The 18,272-nt window shown below is 38.4% G+C and overlaps 1 protein-coding gene across 3 annotated transcripts in view; it reads left to right on the forward strand.

Annotated features, from left to right (window-relative positions):
- Positions 1-18,272, forward strand: part of PTPN2 (protein tyrosine phosphatase non-receptor type 2) — an 85,611-nt gene that overhangs the window by 37,386 nt on the left and 29,953 nt on the right. For all 3 annotated transcript variants that reach the window (XM_075993701.1, XM_012746227.3, XM_012746226.2), the window contains exons 3-5: positions 3,176-3,276; positions 7,551-7,649; positions 13,064-13,198. In XM_075993701.1, coding sequence (XP_075849816.1) covers positions 3,176-3,276; positions 7,551-7,649; positions 13,064-13,198 — 335 coding nt within the window. The remainder of the gene's footprint in view (positions 1-3,175; positions 3,277-7,550; positions 7,650-13,063; positions 13,199-18,272) is intronic.

Raw genomic sequence — 18,272 nt, forward strand, 5'->3', positions numbered from 1 at the left:
TAGTTAACACCAGAAGCAGTCTTATTTTTTCTCTACAGTCTCTTCTGAATAAAGAAGTATTTTTATATGTATTTTAATTTTGTATTAATCTTTTTTTTTTTTTGAGACAGAGTCTCACTTTGTTGCCCAGGCTAGAATGAGTGCCGTGGCATCAGCCTAGCTCACAGCAACCTCAATCTCCTGGGCTCAAGCAATCCTCCTGCCTCAGCCTCCCGAGTAGCTGGGACTACAGGCATGCACCACCATGCCTGGCTAATTTTTTCTCTATATATTAGTTGGCCAGTTAATTTCTTTCTATTTATAGTAGAGACGGAGGTCTCGCTCTTGCTCAGGCTGATTTCGAACTCCTGACCTCGAGCATTCCGCCCGCCTCAGCCTCCCAGAGTGCTAGGATTACAGGCATGAGCCACCGTGCCCGGCCTGTATTAATTTTCTTAATAGAACACAAGAATTAAAATAAATATCTAGGGATGAAAGTGTGTATTTAAGAGTTTCGTTTTTAATCAGTCTTGAGAAGAAAATATAGGTTCAACCAACATTTGTAGCCAGTTCTAAATAGCCATAGAGGTTTCCCAAGTATCAACTTCCTCTTTTAGTATTATCTGTTAGCAAAATTTAAAAAACAATTTTTTTCCTGAGTACATTCACAGCTTTCCTTTGCTTTTGCTGACTTTGTATAAATTAATGTTAAACGGGAAGCAAGGCCACTACCCGGGACCGGGCCCTGCAAGGCTCCAGGTGCCTTTCAGGTAGCACCTACTCCACACTGGCTCCAAGGACTGGATCTGTGCTTTCATGCTGGTGTGTGATTACTGTGTTGAGGGAACACCTGTTGTAGATTTTAAGGATTGAAAGAAAATGACAGTTTGTTCTAGTTCAAAGTCTTGAGGACAGAATATCAAATATTCTTAAAACTGAACTGCTAGCCGGGCGCGGTGGCTCACACCTGTAATCCTAGCACTCTGGGAGGCCGAGGCAGGCGGATTGCTTGAGGTCAGGAGTTCGAAACCAGCCTGAGCAAGAATGAGACCCCGTCTCTACTATAAATAGAAAGAAATTAATTGGCCAACTAATATATATAGAAAAAATTAGCCAGGCATGGTGGTGCATGCCTGTAGTCCTAGCTACTCGGGAGGCTGAGGCAGGAGGATCGCTTGAGCCCAGGAGATTGGGGTTGCTGTGAGCGAGGCTGATGCCACGGCACTCACTCTAGCCTGGGCAACACAGTGAGACTCTGTCTCACAAAAACAAACAAACAAAAACCCAAAAACTGAACTGCTGAAAGTCTTTTTCCAGGCTTAGTTCCTCCATAACTATGTAGTGGTCTGGGATGGCACCATGTAGGGTAACCGGATTCCCAGTGCCTGTGAGATAAACCTTTCTAGTTTTTATGGATTCTTTTTTTTTTTTTTTTGAGACAGAGTCTCACTTTGTTGCCCAGGCTAGAGTGAGTGCCATGGTGTCAGCCTAGCTCACAGCAACCTCAAACTCCTAGGCTCAAGCAATCCTGCTGCCTCAGCCTCCCCAGTAGCTGGGACTACAGGCATGCACCACCATGCCCGGCTAATTTTTTCTATATATATTAGTTGACCAATTAATTTTTTTCTGTTTATGGTAGAGATGGGGTCTCAGTCTTGCTCAGGCTGGTTTCGAACTCCTGACCTCGAGCAGTCCCCCTGCCTCGGCCTCCCAGAGTACTAGGATTACAGGCGTGAGCCACCACGCCTGGCCTATGGATTCTTCTTATTGTACATTGGGCAAACGTCTGTTTTCAGTTGTGCAATAGATATGAGTAGCCTTTGGGTTTGTGTTCTTTCTGTGATTACAACATGAGGAAGTACATTCCTTTGGTGTGATATTTTAGTGGAACTTTAATTTTAAGGCTTGTATAGCATTCTAAAAGCTTGCATTATTCTTTTATCTAAGGATATATGGTCTTTGTTAATTAGGTTGCTGACCTTTTTACTATTTCACATAATTTAACAGTTAAAGGGTGATTAAACTGTTAAAAAAAAGTGACTGTTTAAAAAAAAGTGCTTGTTGACATCATCTTTCCGAGAACACTAGTATATGTGATTTACTATAACAAGATCTTAGTTTTTCCTATTGGCAAATAACATGTAATATTTACAGAGGTCTTGGGTTCAGTCCAGCAGAAACATCTCAGATAAATTGATGTGTGAAACTAAAACCATTTAACATTTTCTTTCATATGGAGATAATATAAACAACGTTTTTAGTTTAAAAGCAAAGAGTATTTAGTATAGATTTCCTTGAGGGGAACAACTTATAATAGAATGTATTCTCCAGAGTTAAACGTCAAACCTCATGTTTTCAGTTTATAATTCAGTGATATGCTTCCAAAAGTTGTGCATTTAGAATTCTCAGTGAATTCTGTGGTTATGCACTAGCTTTTTCTCCTTGTTACATGTTTCTCTTTCTTTCTCATCTAAATGTATGAGGTCAAGTTTTGTATTTCACATATTTAAATTAGCATAAATTCTAAATCTGAGATTTTTACTTTTAAGAACTAGAAATATATCTAAACTGTTAAAACAACCTAATTAATGAAGTTATCTTCAGCGGTCTTTTAGAGAATACAGTTTGAATATTCCAACTGTCTTTAAATATTTTCAGCACTTAACCTAAACATAGTTCAGGGCTAAAAATTATTTAAATGTAGTTTAATGTATATCTATTGAGAAATAAAGGAACTGTAACATAATTACCTGGAAATTTAGTCTCATCTCTTTGAGGCCAGTTATCTTTTTAAGGTAGACCAATTCTTAGGTACCAAGAATCTAAATGATCCTTTTACTTCTAGGAAGGTAAGTACTTTATTCATTTTACTATATTTCACTCTAGTCAGTTTTTCACATTATAATAGCTAATATATTACAAACAGAAGCACTCCCCTTTCCAACTTACTGATGGACTAAATTTTAAAAAAAAAAAGCACTTCCCTTCCAGTACCACATTAATAAACAAGATTCCATTTTATGCTTCCTAAAAAAAATAGAGAATAAGTTAGAATGTGTCTCAACTCCTCTATGCTGCTAATTTGTATTTGTTTTATTTCTCCTATCCTTTTATGAATACCTAGAACATTCATATTAAGAAAAAAGAAATGATAAATTTGAAATGACAGTTACAGTTTGTTGTTCTCTATTTTCAGATGATCACAGTCGTGTTAAACTGCAAAATACGGAAAATGATTATATTAATGCCAGCTTAGTTGACATAGAAGTGGCACAAAGGAGTTACGTCTTAACACAGGCAAGTAGTATAATGTCAAGCAGATGCTTGAAAATGAAGTTTTTGTGGTGGTTTGCTTTAAAACAAAGCTAAAAGTATATATTGATTTCTTTTGGAAAAGAAATGTTATTTCAGTTTTTTCTGGTGATATAATGAATTATAGACATTATAAAGTTTTGAAGCTTTGAATAGTTAAGGTAAAAGTCAAGTTATTTTTAATGTTATACATTCTGTGAAGGAAAAATTTTATAAAGTGGCTTAGGAGGCCAATTCTTTGCAGGCAAATTCTCTTCCTTGCTTTATGCTTGATATAAGCTTCTGTTAATGCTGTCTTAGCTTCTTCCCTTTCTCTTTCCACACCTTGGAGCATCATCAGAGGCTCTTGGCAGCACTTCTCTACCCCTATGACACATACTTTCACAGAGTGCCATGCCTTGCATGATGTTTGGCCTTCTTCAGGGTTGGGGAGGATGCTGAGACCAGGTGCCCCAAGGCCAGGTGGTAACCAATGTTCTCTATTTTACATGCTTTGTGTAATTTAAACCTCAGGACAACCCTCTGTGGTAAATATTATTACCCTTATTCTATAAATGAGGGATCTAAAGAGACCCAGAGACAATAAATAACTTAAGGTTATACAACAAGTAAGATGAAACCAAAGTTTGAAACCAAATAGGCTGCATGGTTCCTGCCCTTGGTTGTTCTATTCTAGTACCTGTGATTGCTGTGTGACCTTGGACAAATTACTTAACTTCCCAAGCCTATATATAATCTACCTACCTACTTATCTAATCAATCAATCAGTTTATCAGTCATCTATAGGTAAATGTTATGAGAAACTCCTATAGTGCCTGGTACTGTGGTAGGCCCTCCATGTGTTATTGTAGTAATTACGGTAATAGTTATCCTTTTATAAAGGATCTTACATCCCGTTATGATAAAGAAAATGCCTGGCTAATACTCTATTGATTGTTTTTAAACCTCTTGTTTCTGTTGAACCATTTTTGTGTATCTTGAGGGAGTCCTATTCATTTAGAGTGTAAGAATTCAGAAGCTTGTCTCCAGCTTTGTCTTCTCTCCTGAATTCTCCCCTATATTTTCCAGGTCTGTACTGGATGTTTTCACTTAGATCTCAAATTCTGTACATTCCATATCCTTTTTTTACCAATCCAGTTCCCTTCCTGTCCTCATCATCTGTCAAGTCCTTTCCCATTTTCTGCTGTCCCCGCCCCTTTTCAGAGCTCTCTTAAATGTCACTTGTACTGATGTAGCAGCTTTTTAAAGTCTCTCCTTTCCACTGTCCCTCCTACTGAACAGGTGTAGTTTCCTACTACTACTGCCGTTTCCACCTCACTAATCTATTCCTCTTCTCCCAAATGTGCCGCATAAACTTTCACATGCCTTGCCATATGCTTGGAGTGCCTGAAACAGGCCCTGCCTCCCTCCCATCTTTCTCCGTGCCCTCTTTGCATCAGGACTCTCTTTTTTTTTGAGACAGTCTCTCACTTTGTTGCCCAGGCTAGAGTGAGTGCCATGGCATCAGCCTGGCTCACAGCAACCTCAATCTCCTGGGCTCAGCGAACCTACTGCCTCAGCCTCCCGAGTAGCTGGGACTACAGGCATGTGCCACCATGCCCGGCTAATTTTTTGTATATATATTTTTAGTTGGTCAATTAATTTCTTTCTATTTTTGGTAGAGACGGGCCTTGCTCAGGCTGGTTTCGAACTCCTGACCTTGAGCAATCCGCCTGCCTCGGCCTCCCAGAGTGCTAGGATTACAGGCGTGAGCCACCGCGCCCGGCCAGGACTCTCTTTTTTAAGGCTCTGTTGTTGTGTCCTTCCTACCTGCAAGACCTGATGGTTTATCCTTACGCTTGTGGCACTGGATGTGTTCATTAGTTGTACAAATACTACTTCTTGCCAACTTTGCAAGCTCTTTTTGATGGTAAGACGGCATCTCAGGTTTGCTTTTGCCCTCATACTTGGCATGTTGTTTGGAACAGAATAAGTACTCAGAAAGTGTTTCAAAGGATGGAGAAAACTGGAGATGCTGAATGTTTATTACCTCAGCTTTTCTGATTGTCTTCAGTTACTTATTATTTTAATTGCCTTTTCCTCAGAGTTTTATGAATTAGTTTTTTAAAATCTGCTCTATAGTCTATTACATCCATTTTACAGATGAAGAAAATTGGTAGCATTGCTATGAAGTGGAGGAACTGAGAAATAAATCCCTATCCCTCTGATTGAAAAAAAAAGCCTGTATTCTAGGCCAGGTGTGGTGGCTCAATGCCTATAATCCTAGCATTTTGGAAAGCTGAGGTGGTAGGACTGCTTGAGCCTAGAAACTCAAGACCAGCCTGAGCAACATAGTGAGACCTTTTCTTTACAAAAAATTTAAAAATTAGCCAGGTGTGGTGGTACATGCCTGTAGTTCCAGCTAGTCAGGAGGCTGAGGCAGGAAGATCCATTGAGCCTAGGAGTTTGAGGCTGCAGTGAGCTGTACTGTCTCAAAAAAAAAAAGAGTAAGTCCCTGTCTCCAAAAAAAAAAAAAAAAAGAAAAACCTGTATTCTTTTTACTATAGCAACTATTTTCCTATTTATTATTTAGTCTTTAGAGCTACTAATAGATTGGGGTATGTGTGTAAACACTAAGGAGTGACCTCACTGGTGAATTGCTACGTCCATATTTTTTAGATTAAAGAAAAGGGCATTCATTTTACTGGATATTTTCTCATTGCTTTTTACCTTTAGAATGTATGTTTTGTTTTTGAAGTAGATGAAACATTATATACATACATTGAGTGAGGAAAACAGTCCTCAAACATTAGATTGTAGTTTTCTCATGATTCTCAGTAGATTTCTAGCATTTTTACAACTTAACCTTAGCGTTTGTTCACTTAAATAATATTTATTGAGCATCTGCTACATACCAAGGAGTACATCTGCCCTAGAACCACTTGAATCCCCTTGTTGCATGTGGGGTTGAAGCTCTTGGAGGCCCTGACCCCCAGTGTCCTGACTCTGCCCTTAACTCACCATTCTACCATACTGCCCTATGAGTTGAATGCTTGTTCAGAGTTATTTTAGATACAATAAAACTTCATTTTTTAATGTTTACTCATTTGAAATTAGTTACAATTTGGACATGGACTTTTCATTGTCTTTTCTTTTCCCCTATGCTATTATAAGATGACATGCTTTCCCCCATGGCATTATTGTAATGTGGACTATTACCCCTTTAACTCTGCCCTTGAGGCTGCACATATTGTGCTTTTGTAGATTTTACAGTTTCGTAGAGGTTCAGGTACTTTCATTTCTACTTTTTCTGGAAAAAAATTTTTGTTTATTTATTTATTTTTTTGAGACAGAGTCTCCTTTTTTTCCCCAGGCTAGAGTGAGTGCCATGGCGTCAGCCTAGCTCACAGCAACCTCAAACTCCTGGGCTCAAGCGATCATTCTGCCTCAGCCTCCTGAGTAGCTGGGACTACAGGCATGCACCACCATGCCTGGCTAATTTTTTCTATATATATTAGTTGGCCAATTAATTTCTTTCTTTTTTATGGTAGAGACAGGGTCTTGCTCTTGCTCAGGCTGGTTTCGAACTCCTGACTTCAAGCAAATCCGCCCGCCTCGGCCTCCCAGAGTGCTAGGATTACAGGCGTGAGCCACCGCGCCCGGCCTGGAAAATCTTTTTATAGTTGACTTAGGTTAGTTGGCTGGCCAGTGACAGCACAGACCCTCTCATGCTGTGGGGCTTCCATGATCTGTTGGAGGCAGAGCCTGTTTTTCTGCTATGTAAGATGAAGGAGACAGAGATTTCCTTTTCCTACCTTCTTTACAGCTAGAACATGACCTATTAGATACTCCCACTCATGATTTTTGACTCTTATAGTAGGCATGAATACTCCAGCCACCTTTCTGTGGCAGTGCCAACAAAAGCAAGATGAAAGTAGTGCCAGTATCGGGAGCAGTGTCCCAAGTTGACTCTTTGGGACAGACTCTTGTCTGTGCTTAACTCTTGGCTCCTACCCAAGCCTGGTTCTCTAGCTCCCAACTCTGAAAAACACCTGATACCTTTTTTGCCTAAGTAAATAAAGGTCAATTTTGATTATTTATAACCAAAAATTCTAACTAGTACAGACCTGTTTTTGAGTTCCAGTAGATTAAAAGTCTTGGTTTACTTCTCCTGAGCCTGTCTTTTAGCATCCCAGAAGCAGACTTGGGGAGGCTTTCCCTGGAGCCTTGCTTGTTCTTGTCCCCTTCCGTCATCTACTCTTTCTGCTCTATTCTCACAGGGTCCACTTCCTAATACATGCTGCCACTTCTGGCTCATGGTTTGGCAGCAAAAGACCAAAGCAGTTGTCATGCTAAACCGCATTGTGGAGAAAGAATCGGTGAGTAATATTTAATATTTACAATCTAGTATACTGTATGTGATCATTAACTTATAAAGATTTTCTTTTTTTTGGAATATTTATTACTTATTTTTGGACTTTAATTGCTAAAGGCTAGTGGTCAGTGTGTTTCTGACCAGGAAAATTAATGTATCCTTTTCCTTTCTTCTCTTTTTTTTTTTTGGTAGACAGAGTCTCACTCTGTTGCCTGGGCTAGAGTACCATGGTGCCAGCCTAGCTCACAGCAACCTCAAACTCCTGGGTTCAAGCAATCATACTGCCTTAGCCTCCCTAGTAGCTGGGACTACGGGCTCGCACTACCATGCCTGGCTAATTTTTTCTATATATTTTTAGTTGGCTAATTAATTTATTTCTATTTTTAGTAGAGACAGGGTCTTGCTCTTGCTCAGGCTGGTCTTGAACTCCTGATCTTGAGTGATCCTCCCACCTCGGCCTCCCAGAGTGCTAGGATTACAGACATGAGCCACTGCGCCCGGCCTCCTTTTCCTTTCTTGCCTAAAATATTTATATAGCAGTTGCAGACCATGAGTCTCTAAGATATAAATAAAATCAAACAAATACTGACAAGTAGTGATATACAAATCTTTGGAATCCCAAGGCTTTATTAGAATTATAATTTATTATTAAAAATTTGAATATTTTCAAAATGATTAAAACAGGTTTTTTTCATCTTTATAAATTATAGTTGGCTCAGAGGTCATGAGATAATAAATATGTGCAAGTATAAATTTATTGAAATTTTAAGTTAGAATATAATTACAAAATGCCAATTAGTGATATACCTTTGGATAAGTCTTTTAGCTTCTGTAGCTTTAAAAGATTCCTTATGTGTCAAGCAAGCAAATTGGAAATTATTGTCAATCAGGTCTCTTCTAGGTGTAAGATCTATGGTTCTTCAGATTCCTGATTCTTTTTTCTGCATAATTGCTGGTTTTCAATGATGGTGAAAATGTTCTGATCTATTTCTAATCTGAAGTGGCATTGATATACCAGAATTTCCAACAGTATCAGCATAGTCATTTACAATAGTTTTTCATGGTCTATAATATCACTTAAAAATTAAGTGATGATGACATTGTCAGTTTGAGCAGCATTGCAGACTAGGTGATTTGTAAGTTTTATCCCTTTCATTTGGGAGTATAATTACTGTATTAATAAGATAAGACTGCCGGGCATGGTGGCCTGGAATTTTGTGATTAGTTAGGAAATATCCTAGCACTCTAGGAGGTGGGAGGATTGCTCAAGGTCAGGAGTTCAAAACCAGCCTGAGCGAGACCCCGTGTGTACTAAAAATAGAAAGAAATCAATTGGCCAACTAAAAATATATATATATAGAAAAAATTAGCAGGGCATGATGGCGCGTGCCTGTAGTCCCAGCTACACAGGAGGCTGAGGCAGAAGGATTGCTTGAGCCCAGGAGTTTGAGGTTGCTGTGAGCTAGTCTGACACCATGGCACTCTAGCCAGGGCAACACAGTGAGACTCTGTCTCAAAAAAAGAAAAAAAAAAATAAGATAAGACTGCTACCAGAATTTAGAAATCCTATTTATGGGGTTAGATCTGGATGCTTAATAAGATTCGGGTTTCATTATTTTGGGGCTGATTACTTCATGGGTGGTGGTATGTTCTTTATCAGGAGACCCATAATGTCTCATTATCTTTCTTTTTATGATATTAGTGGCTGTTATTGGTCAGCGCTTAGCTCCTTAATTCATTAGGGGTTACAAATGGGGTGATATTCTACCATTCCTTCTTCAGTTTTTGTTGGAATACTTCTATAAAAAGAAACTTCCCATTCTAGTTAGTTGAGCACTTTTATATAGGAAAAGCAGTTTTCAAAACAGAGTTGATTCCCTAGTGTCCTCAACAGGTGACCAGTTGGGGTATTTTTTTGGTGAAGAGTGGCAGGAGGGGTTGATTACTATGGATTTAAACATATTTCATTCATTTTACTCCTTTACATTTATTCTTAGTGTTGGTGAAATCATTCCTTTATTGTCTAGCAGGAATCTCTTCAGGTTGGTTCCTGAGTCCTTTTGAACACAAACCTTTAGTAGCTTTCTTGTTATCTGGAATGACTAATATTGCAGGCTCATCTTAAACTCTTGCTGCCCCAGACCTGGAATCAGCCATTTCTCTAAGAAGCCTTGGTTTCTTTTAATGGGTAATGACATTTCAAGATGACAACAAAAATAAGGATACTTACTGCTACTGAGTTGGTCATTGTTTTTAGGGCTTTTCAGCGGAGAGAGCTAAGGAAAAAATACGTGTTAAGATAACATACCTCAAGAGTTCTTACTGATATTTCCAGTTCAAATTTGGAACCGTAAAGGTTGGCTTAACCCCTTCTATTATGTTTCTGTTGCTTTTTTCCATACCAAGAATCCTGGTTCTCGGGGACATCAGTGATGTAGACTATCTTATTAATGACTTAATTGCTTCATCTCAGATGACACACAAAACATAGTCATAATAACAATATCAACTCTACCACCAAAATAATTATTAAAAATGGTTTAAAGTTATATATATATATATATTTTTCATTTTCTTCCTGGTGTGTGGTTTTCTTTTGTTGTTGTTGTTACTGTATTTACCTACATTGTCAGAGCATATAATAAACTATAGCCTCTCCTTTACATCTCCTTTTAAGTTAGTTTTACATGTAAATATGTATTTAATATTCATCACTAGTCTTTATTGATGTCTCTCCAATAGTTTTTTTTTTTGTTGTTTTTTTTTTGAGACAGAGTCTCACTCTGTTGCCCGGGCTAGAGGGCCGTGGCGTCAGCCTAGCTTACAGCAACCTCAAACTCCTGGGCTCAAGCAATCCTCCTGCCTCAGCCTCCCGAGTAGCTGGGACTACGTGCATGTGTCAACATGCCCGGCTAATTTTTTCTATATGTATTTTAGTTTGCCAAATAATTTCTTTCTATTTTTAGTAGAGATGAGGTCTTGCTCTTGCTCAGGTCAGTTTCAAACTCCTGACCTTGAGGGATCCACCCGCCTTGGCCTCCCAGAGTGCTAGGATTACAGGCGTGAGCCGTACCATGCCTGGCCTCTCTAGTAGTTCTGACTAAAGCTCATTTTCTGGTGGATCCTAGGGAAGGACTCTTTGGTTTCTTACATGTCAATGATGGTTTATCTGCTGTCTTAGTACCTGAAAGTCAGTTTGGCAGAATATAAAATCTTTGGCTCCCATGTCTTTTTTTTTGAAGCAACTTAAATGTATTACTCCATTTCCTTCTAGCATTCTATCACAGTCAAATGGACATCTTATTTTTTTTTCTTTGTCTCTTGTTCTTTTTACCTACATTACCCAAAGGATTTTTTTCCTTTTCCTTCAAATATCATTAATTTTACCAAAATTTGTCTTAGTAGTTGATCATTCTGGATCAGTTTTTCTAGGTGCATGACGTGCTCTTTTGATATTTGGTTTCAAAATATTGAAACTAGCCCAGCTAATTTGACCAACAGTATGAATAACTGTAAAGGAATAAAATGAATCAAATATGTTTAAATCCATAGTAATCAACCCCTCCTGCCACTCCTTACAAAAGATGCCTCTATTTGGTTGTCTGTTGAGGACACTAGGAATCAACTCTATTTTGAAAGCTTCCTATATGAAATGACTATTTTCGTTATTTTTTTAAGTATTCTTCTTCTTCTTTTTTTTTTTTTAAAGACAAGGTCTCACTCTGTTGCCTGGGCTAGAGGGCAGTGGCGTCATTATAGCTCACTGTAACCTCAAACTCCTGGGCTCAAAGTATTATCATGCCTCAGCTTCCCAAATACCTAGGACTATAGGCACGTGCCACCATGTGCAGCTAATTTTTAAAAAAATTTTTTGTAGATACAGGTCTCGCTATGTTGTTCAGGCTGGTCCTGAATTCCTGACCTCAAGCGATCCTCCCATCTTGGCCTCCTGAAGTGCTGGGATTACATGTGTGAGCCATCATACCTGGCTCTACTTTTCTTTTTATAAAGAAATATTTATTGAATTATAGTTCTTAATATTTTCTGTGGGCCTTGCTTGCTTTGGTGTTCTTCTTTGGGTCTTCCTATTATACATATGTTGGATTTTCTTTGCCTATCTTTTATATTTGTCATATTATTTCTAAACCTATTTCTCTCTCATTTCTCTTTTACTTTAAAAATTTCTTTCTTTTCTTCTTAAGACATTATCTGTTGTGTTTATTCACTCCTTTTTTCCTTCTAGTTTACTCCTCATTTCCAAAATGATGTGTTCTGTTATTTGTAATTCTTTTCTGTCTTCCATCTCCTTGTTTCTGAATTGTTCCAATTCTTATTTATACTCTCTTACTATCTTATATCATTTAAAAAATTCCTTTGGTACCTTTTGAAGTATTAGCTCATAGTATTCATTAGTATTTGTTTTGGAGGCATTTTAATTGTTTATTTATAGCTTTTCGTGATTTGGAAAATAGTAATGGCTATTTTTTTTTTTGAGACAGAGTCTCGCTTTGTTGCCCAGGCTAGAGTGAGTGCCCTGGCGTCAGCCTCGCTTACAGCAACCCTCAAACTCCTGGGCTCAAGCAATCTTCCTGCCTCAGCCTCCCCAGTAGCTGGGACTACAGGCATGCACCACCATGCCTGGCTAATTTTTTCTATATATATTAGTTGGCCAATTAATTTCTTTCTATTTATAGTAGAGACAGGGTCTCGCTCTTGCTCAGGGTGGTTTCGAACGCCTGCCTCGGCCTCCCAGAGTGCTAGGGTTACAGGCGTGAGCCACCGTGCCCGGCCAGTAATGGCTATTTTTAAAGGATTTTTTTTCTGGCATTTTTTTGTAGTGACTCTTTATTTCACCTTGCCTCAGTCTGATGGCTTCATAATTTGGCTTTGGGAAGATGCTTTTATTACCACAAATTTGAATTCTGTTTCAGTAGTTCTGCTTTGTTAATTAACAACTCTAGGTAAAGAGGGCTTATATTCTAATTCTCTGCCCTGATTTAACTTGAGTAAGTAAATATACAATGTTATTTCTAGATGGAGTATTTAGTAGCAGATTTGTAAGTATTTGTAAAATAAAGCTCTTCCATTACTGTTTGAAGATGAGATTCTTGCAAGAATTTCATACTTTTAGAAATAAATCGAAAGCCATGTGATGTTTAAAGTATAGGTTATGCTTTAAAAATAATAAATTTATTTTTTATGAATATCTGTTTATGGCTTGTTTATAAGTTATAGGAACATTTCACAAAGCTATTTTATAAAATGTCAATCCTATTAAAATACATTAAACATTGAATATAGTGGTGACTATTCGTAGCTTTGGGTAGCAAATATGTGTGTGGTTTGTTTGTATTTTTCAACTTTTTATGGTTTAATAATGTCTATAAACTATAAAAAAATGCATGTTTTAAAATTTAGGTTAAATGTGCACAGTACTGGCCAACAGATGACCGAGAGATGCTGTTTAAAGAAACAGGATTCAGTGTGAAGCTGTTGTCAGAAGATGTGAAGTCATATTACACAGTACATCTACTACAATTAGAAAATATCAATGTAAGACTTTTCTTGCCCCCAATTTTTTGACTTTATATGACAGTTTAAGAAATCTTTATTATTAGATTTGAAGTTTGTTACAGCACATGCATTTGGATAATATCGATAATGGTGTCTAGTCATAATCATTGTTTTCAGGTTATGTTCCTGTATGTAGTAGTTCTCGGAGGACTCTCAAGAAAACCTAGTGACTAAGAATTTCAAGGTTGAGGTTGATATTTGGTGATTGAAAATTAATTCTTAAAACTAGTTAGAGATTAAGAGGGGGGCTTTCAAATCAGGCAAACCTAGGTTCAAATCCCTGCTCTGCACTTAGTAGATATGTGCTTTGGATTTGTTCCTCAGTTTCCCTGAGCTAAAATAGAGGTTATACCTCCCTTCTGGGGCTGTCATGGAGACCAAATGAAGATGTATATGCAAAGCATCTAATGTAGAATAAATGGCCAGTAACCAATAAATAGCTCCTGGTACTTATTACTGTTGAGAATAACGAAATAGTTTTGAAAAGAACTTACTTTTGTTAAGTCATTCATGACACAGAAATTTGTCCTTATTGAGTTGGAAAAATAGTGAAATAAATGTAGCATATGGTCTTAAGAACATTTACTTGGATTTCCCCCCCAGAAATCTATGAATTGGTCCTTGATTGAGGTAGGTTATGAACCTGCTGTTTCTAAGCTAGTGATCAAGGCATTTCTCCCCCTTTTCCCACTCGCCTCTTTTGCCTTTTTTGTGTTATAATTAGAATAAGCTGGAAAATATGAAGAGAGAGTGATTCTGAGATGCTAATAGAAACTTGGATAGCTAGAAAATAGGAAAATGTTTGGCCAGACATGACTTCAGGAATGTATCTAGTTTATAAAGTGAAAACTGTTTTAGTTAGCCATTAAGTGCATTAACTGATTAACATGATCACTAACAACACAAAAAAGCTTTAGGGAGTAGGGAGATATGTGTACACACATTCACACCCACACATACTTTTCAGATGTGTGGAAATGCCTTTTTACAGTTGATCTCTTGGAACACCTCTCTGTTTTTACTGCGTAGAGTAAGCATGAGTGCATGCTATGTGCTTACGGCCCAGGTTCTGGTTTTCCTATTGTTCAGCTTCCCATGACATAAATAAGCTTATTATGTGATCTTTTGAGTCACCTGAAGAGGCTCAAGGTTAGGAATTATAATGCTTAGATTTATTTATAAATTCCCATTAGTATATTTACTTTGTCCCTACTGTCCCATTTACATATGTCATCTACTGCATTGAGATACCTCAGTACCTTTTTTTTTTTTTTTTTTTTAGTTAGAGTCTCTGTTGCCTGGGCTAGAGTGCTGTGGTGTCAGCCTAGCTCACAGCAACCTCAAACTCCTGGGCTCAAGCGATCCTCCTGCCTCAGCCTTCTGAGTAGCTGGGACTACAGGTGTGTGCCACCATGCCTGGCTAATTTTTTCTATATATTTTTAGTTGGCCAATTAATTTCTTTATATTTTTAGTAGAGACGGGGTCTCACTCTTGCTCAGGCTCGTTTTGAACTCCTGACCTTGAGCGATCCACCCACCTTGGCCTCCCAGAGGGCTAGGATTATCCGACCTCCTCAGTAACTGTTTGATACTGAATTGTGCTTATTCCCAGAAACAGAATTGTATTTCTATAAGCTTCTCACAGTTCTGTGAATCATCTTCTCTTGGTATTTATTCCAGGTGAGTGATCTGCTTATGGCATTAAAATTTATTTAGATGAAAGGTAAAATGTGTTTCTCTGTTTTTGAAATAATCTTAATTGAGAATCGATTATACCTCAAATAATAAAAACATAGGATGACTTTTATATTTTATCAGGTTGCAAAGCATTTTTGCATATCATTAGAGCCACAGTCTTCTTTTTATGTGGGCAGCCTAAATATTCTTATTCTCCCCATATTTAATATTTTCTTAAAAGAAAAGCCTTAAAATACATTAGGTTATGGGAATTTTTCTATAGATACATTGCTTGGCTGATAAGTGACAGACTAAAGTCGAATCCAGGTCCTCTTAACTTCTGACACTGGGATGAGTCTTTTTTAAAAGATGCTAATTGTTGTATAAGTAGATTCTTTTTTTTTTTTGAGATAGAGTCTCACTTTGTTGCCCAGGCTAGAATGAGTGCCGTGGCATCAGCCTAGCTCACAGCAACCTCAAACTCCTGGACTCAAGCTATCCTCCTGCCTCAGCCTCCCGAGTAGGTGGGACTACAGGCATGCCCACCATGCCTGGCCAATTTTTTCTATATATATTAGTTGGCCAATTAATTTCTTTCTATTTATAGTAGAGATGGGGTCTCGCTCTTGTTCAGGCTGGTTTTGAACTCCTGACCTCGAGCAATCCGTCCACCTCAGCCTTCCAAAGAGCTAGGATTACAGGCGTGAGCCACCTTGCCCGGCCTAAGTAGATTCTTGATTCTTTTTTTTTTTCAGCATATTATGGGGGTACAAATGTTTAGGTTACGTATATTGCCTTTGCCCCCACCTGAGTCAGAGCATCAAGCATGTCCATCCCCCAGACGGTGCATACCGCACCCATTACATGTGTATATATTCATCCCTTCTTCCCCCCGTCCCATCTGCCTGACACCCAGTGGATGTTAATACTATTTATGCACTTAAGCGTTGATCAGTTAATTCCAATTTGATGGTGAATATATAGTAGTGCTTGTTTTTCCATTCTTAGGATACTTCACGTAGTAGAATGGGCCGAATCTTGATTCTAAAGCATCTTCTGGAGTTGAGGCCACCTGGAGTTAGCCAACCACCATGTTCTAGTTGCTAGCAACTGTGTGGTATAATGAAATGATCACTAGATTTCTCATTGGCCTGGGTTTAGAATCTGCCATAAATAAAATAGCAATAATTTGTTTATGTTCTACTTTGCAATATTTATTAAGAATTAGAAATGTTAGAAGCATAAAGTAGCATTTCTGTATAAGAGGCCGAATTACCTTTGGTTAAGTACATAGACTCTAGAACCAGATTGTCTAAGTTTAAACCCCGATTCTGCCACTCTGGCTGAGTGACTTGGATCACCTTACTTCACTTCGTTGCCTCAGTTTTATCATCTATAAAATGAGGGTGTGACATACTTGCTTCATAGGATTGCTACAAGCATCAGGTGAGTTGATACCATGGCAGTCCCTAAAATGTCATACACGATGATTAATTACCTTTTTGTTATGTTTATCTGTTTCCTTTGCACTAGTAATGAATTGAGAGGGACAATAGGAGCAAGAGGCAGTTGAACAGAATAAATGTAGGGAGAAAGAAAGAACAAGGAGCTAGAGAAAGTGATGAGGAAGTAGGGGATAATGGCCAGCCTCAGCCTGTAGGTCTTTGGCTATTGAGGTTCCTTTAGAAGCAAAGAACCATTTTGCTTCTAAAGGAGTCTGACTTTTATCTGTTAACAAGTCCAGGGCCAAAGGTGTTGTCTAAGCAGGCCCTTTCCTTTTAGAGACCTTCAGTCTCATGGAACAGCAAAACTATATACCAGGAACCTTTTTCAGTGTCTTACTTAGAGCTAAAAGTTTGCACTCTTGCTCTGGAATGAAGAGATTCTAACTCTGCGTTCACAATGGCTTGTGGGTTAAGCTATGGAGATGGTTTTGAGGGGTTTTTAAAATAAAAGGTCATCTAAAGTACTTGTTTGTCGTTCAGATTTCTCTATTTAGTTGCCCTTCACTGTTTTCTGTAATATTGTTGGCCAGCTTTATGTTTAGCAAGTTCCAGGAATACTGTTATAATGCTGACTATCTTCTATTTCTCTGTCCCTATAGATTTACTCAGAGCAGGATGAGAGTCTGATTAGCATGATGCTCAGCTGGGATTTGGTTCAAAATAGTTTAAACAATTTATTCCACCTAGAATGTTCTCCTCTCTCTTCTCTGCCTCTGCCTGCACGCCCTTCCTTCAGTGCCTCATTGTGCCCGTTTTAACATGCCTGGACACATTTAATTCTAGCACCTACAGTTCTTACACTTCTTTGTTGTTGTTGAGACAGAGTCTCACTCTGTTGCCTGGGCTAGAGTGCTGTGGCATCAGCCTAGCTCACAGCAACCTCAAACTCCTAGACTCAGGCAGTCCTCCTGCCTCAGCCTTCTGGGTAGCTGGGACTACTGGCACGCGCCACCATGCCCAGCTAATTTTTTTCTATTTTTAGTAGAGACGGGGTTTTGCTCTGTTTCAGGCTGGTCTTGAACTCCTGAGCTCAAGCAATCCTCCCACCTCTGCCTCCCAGAGTGCTCGGATTACAGGTGTGAGCCACCGCGCCTGGTCTTACACTTCTTTATGTAATTTAAATTTTATCATTTTACTGGCTTGTTCAATACTTGTGTGTGTGTGTATGTGTGTGCATGCACATACACACACATACATATTTTTTAAGCTCCATAACAAAGTTTTTAACTCCCATGGGTAAGTTCCTTACCTGCTGCCTTGGAGCTCGCCTCTGCCATCATATCAAGTACATTTTTATGCACATTACACCTGGGTGAATGTTGTAAACACAGTTATGATCTTCCACCATGCTCTAAAAATCCTTCTGTGGCTCCCATCAGTTACAAGATTGGATCATGCTCACAGACAGACTTCTCTAATAGGTTGATTCCTACAGGCTTAGCCCTTGCATATTGCTTTCTCTCTGTATAGAATACAAGCCTGTGCCTAGCTATTCCTGCCACTCTCTTCCTGATCTGGTATGTTCTGTCCATCTTTCAAAATGAATTGTGATCTGTAAATATTTATCACCAACAGAATATGATGATCCTGGCAAAAATTGATGAACTAGGGCAGTGACAGTGAGGGTACAGATTTGACATCAAGTTAGGAGATAGGGTTAACAAACTTTATCACTCTTCAGTATGGAGGAAATGTTCACTGAAGAGGTTGAAAATGTGTTGAGTTTTATGATTGATTGGAGCTTTTTAGGGGCTATAATGTAAGCAATTAGTGAGTATAATTGCTTTAGAAATAGCCAGTATCTGTTAAGCATTTACCTTTTGCAGGCATATGGCAGGTACTTTACATTCATTATTTCATTTATTCCTTGC

This window comes from Microcebus murinus, chromosome 17 (genome assembly GCF_040939455.1).
Source record: "Microcebus murinus isolate Inina chromosome 17, M.murinus_Inina_mat1.0, whole genome shotgun sequence".
NCBI lineage: Eukaryota > Metazoa > Chordata > Mammalia > Primates > Cheirogaleidae > Microcebus > Microcebus murinus.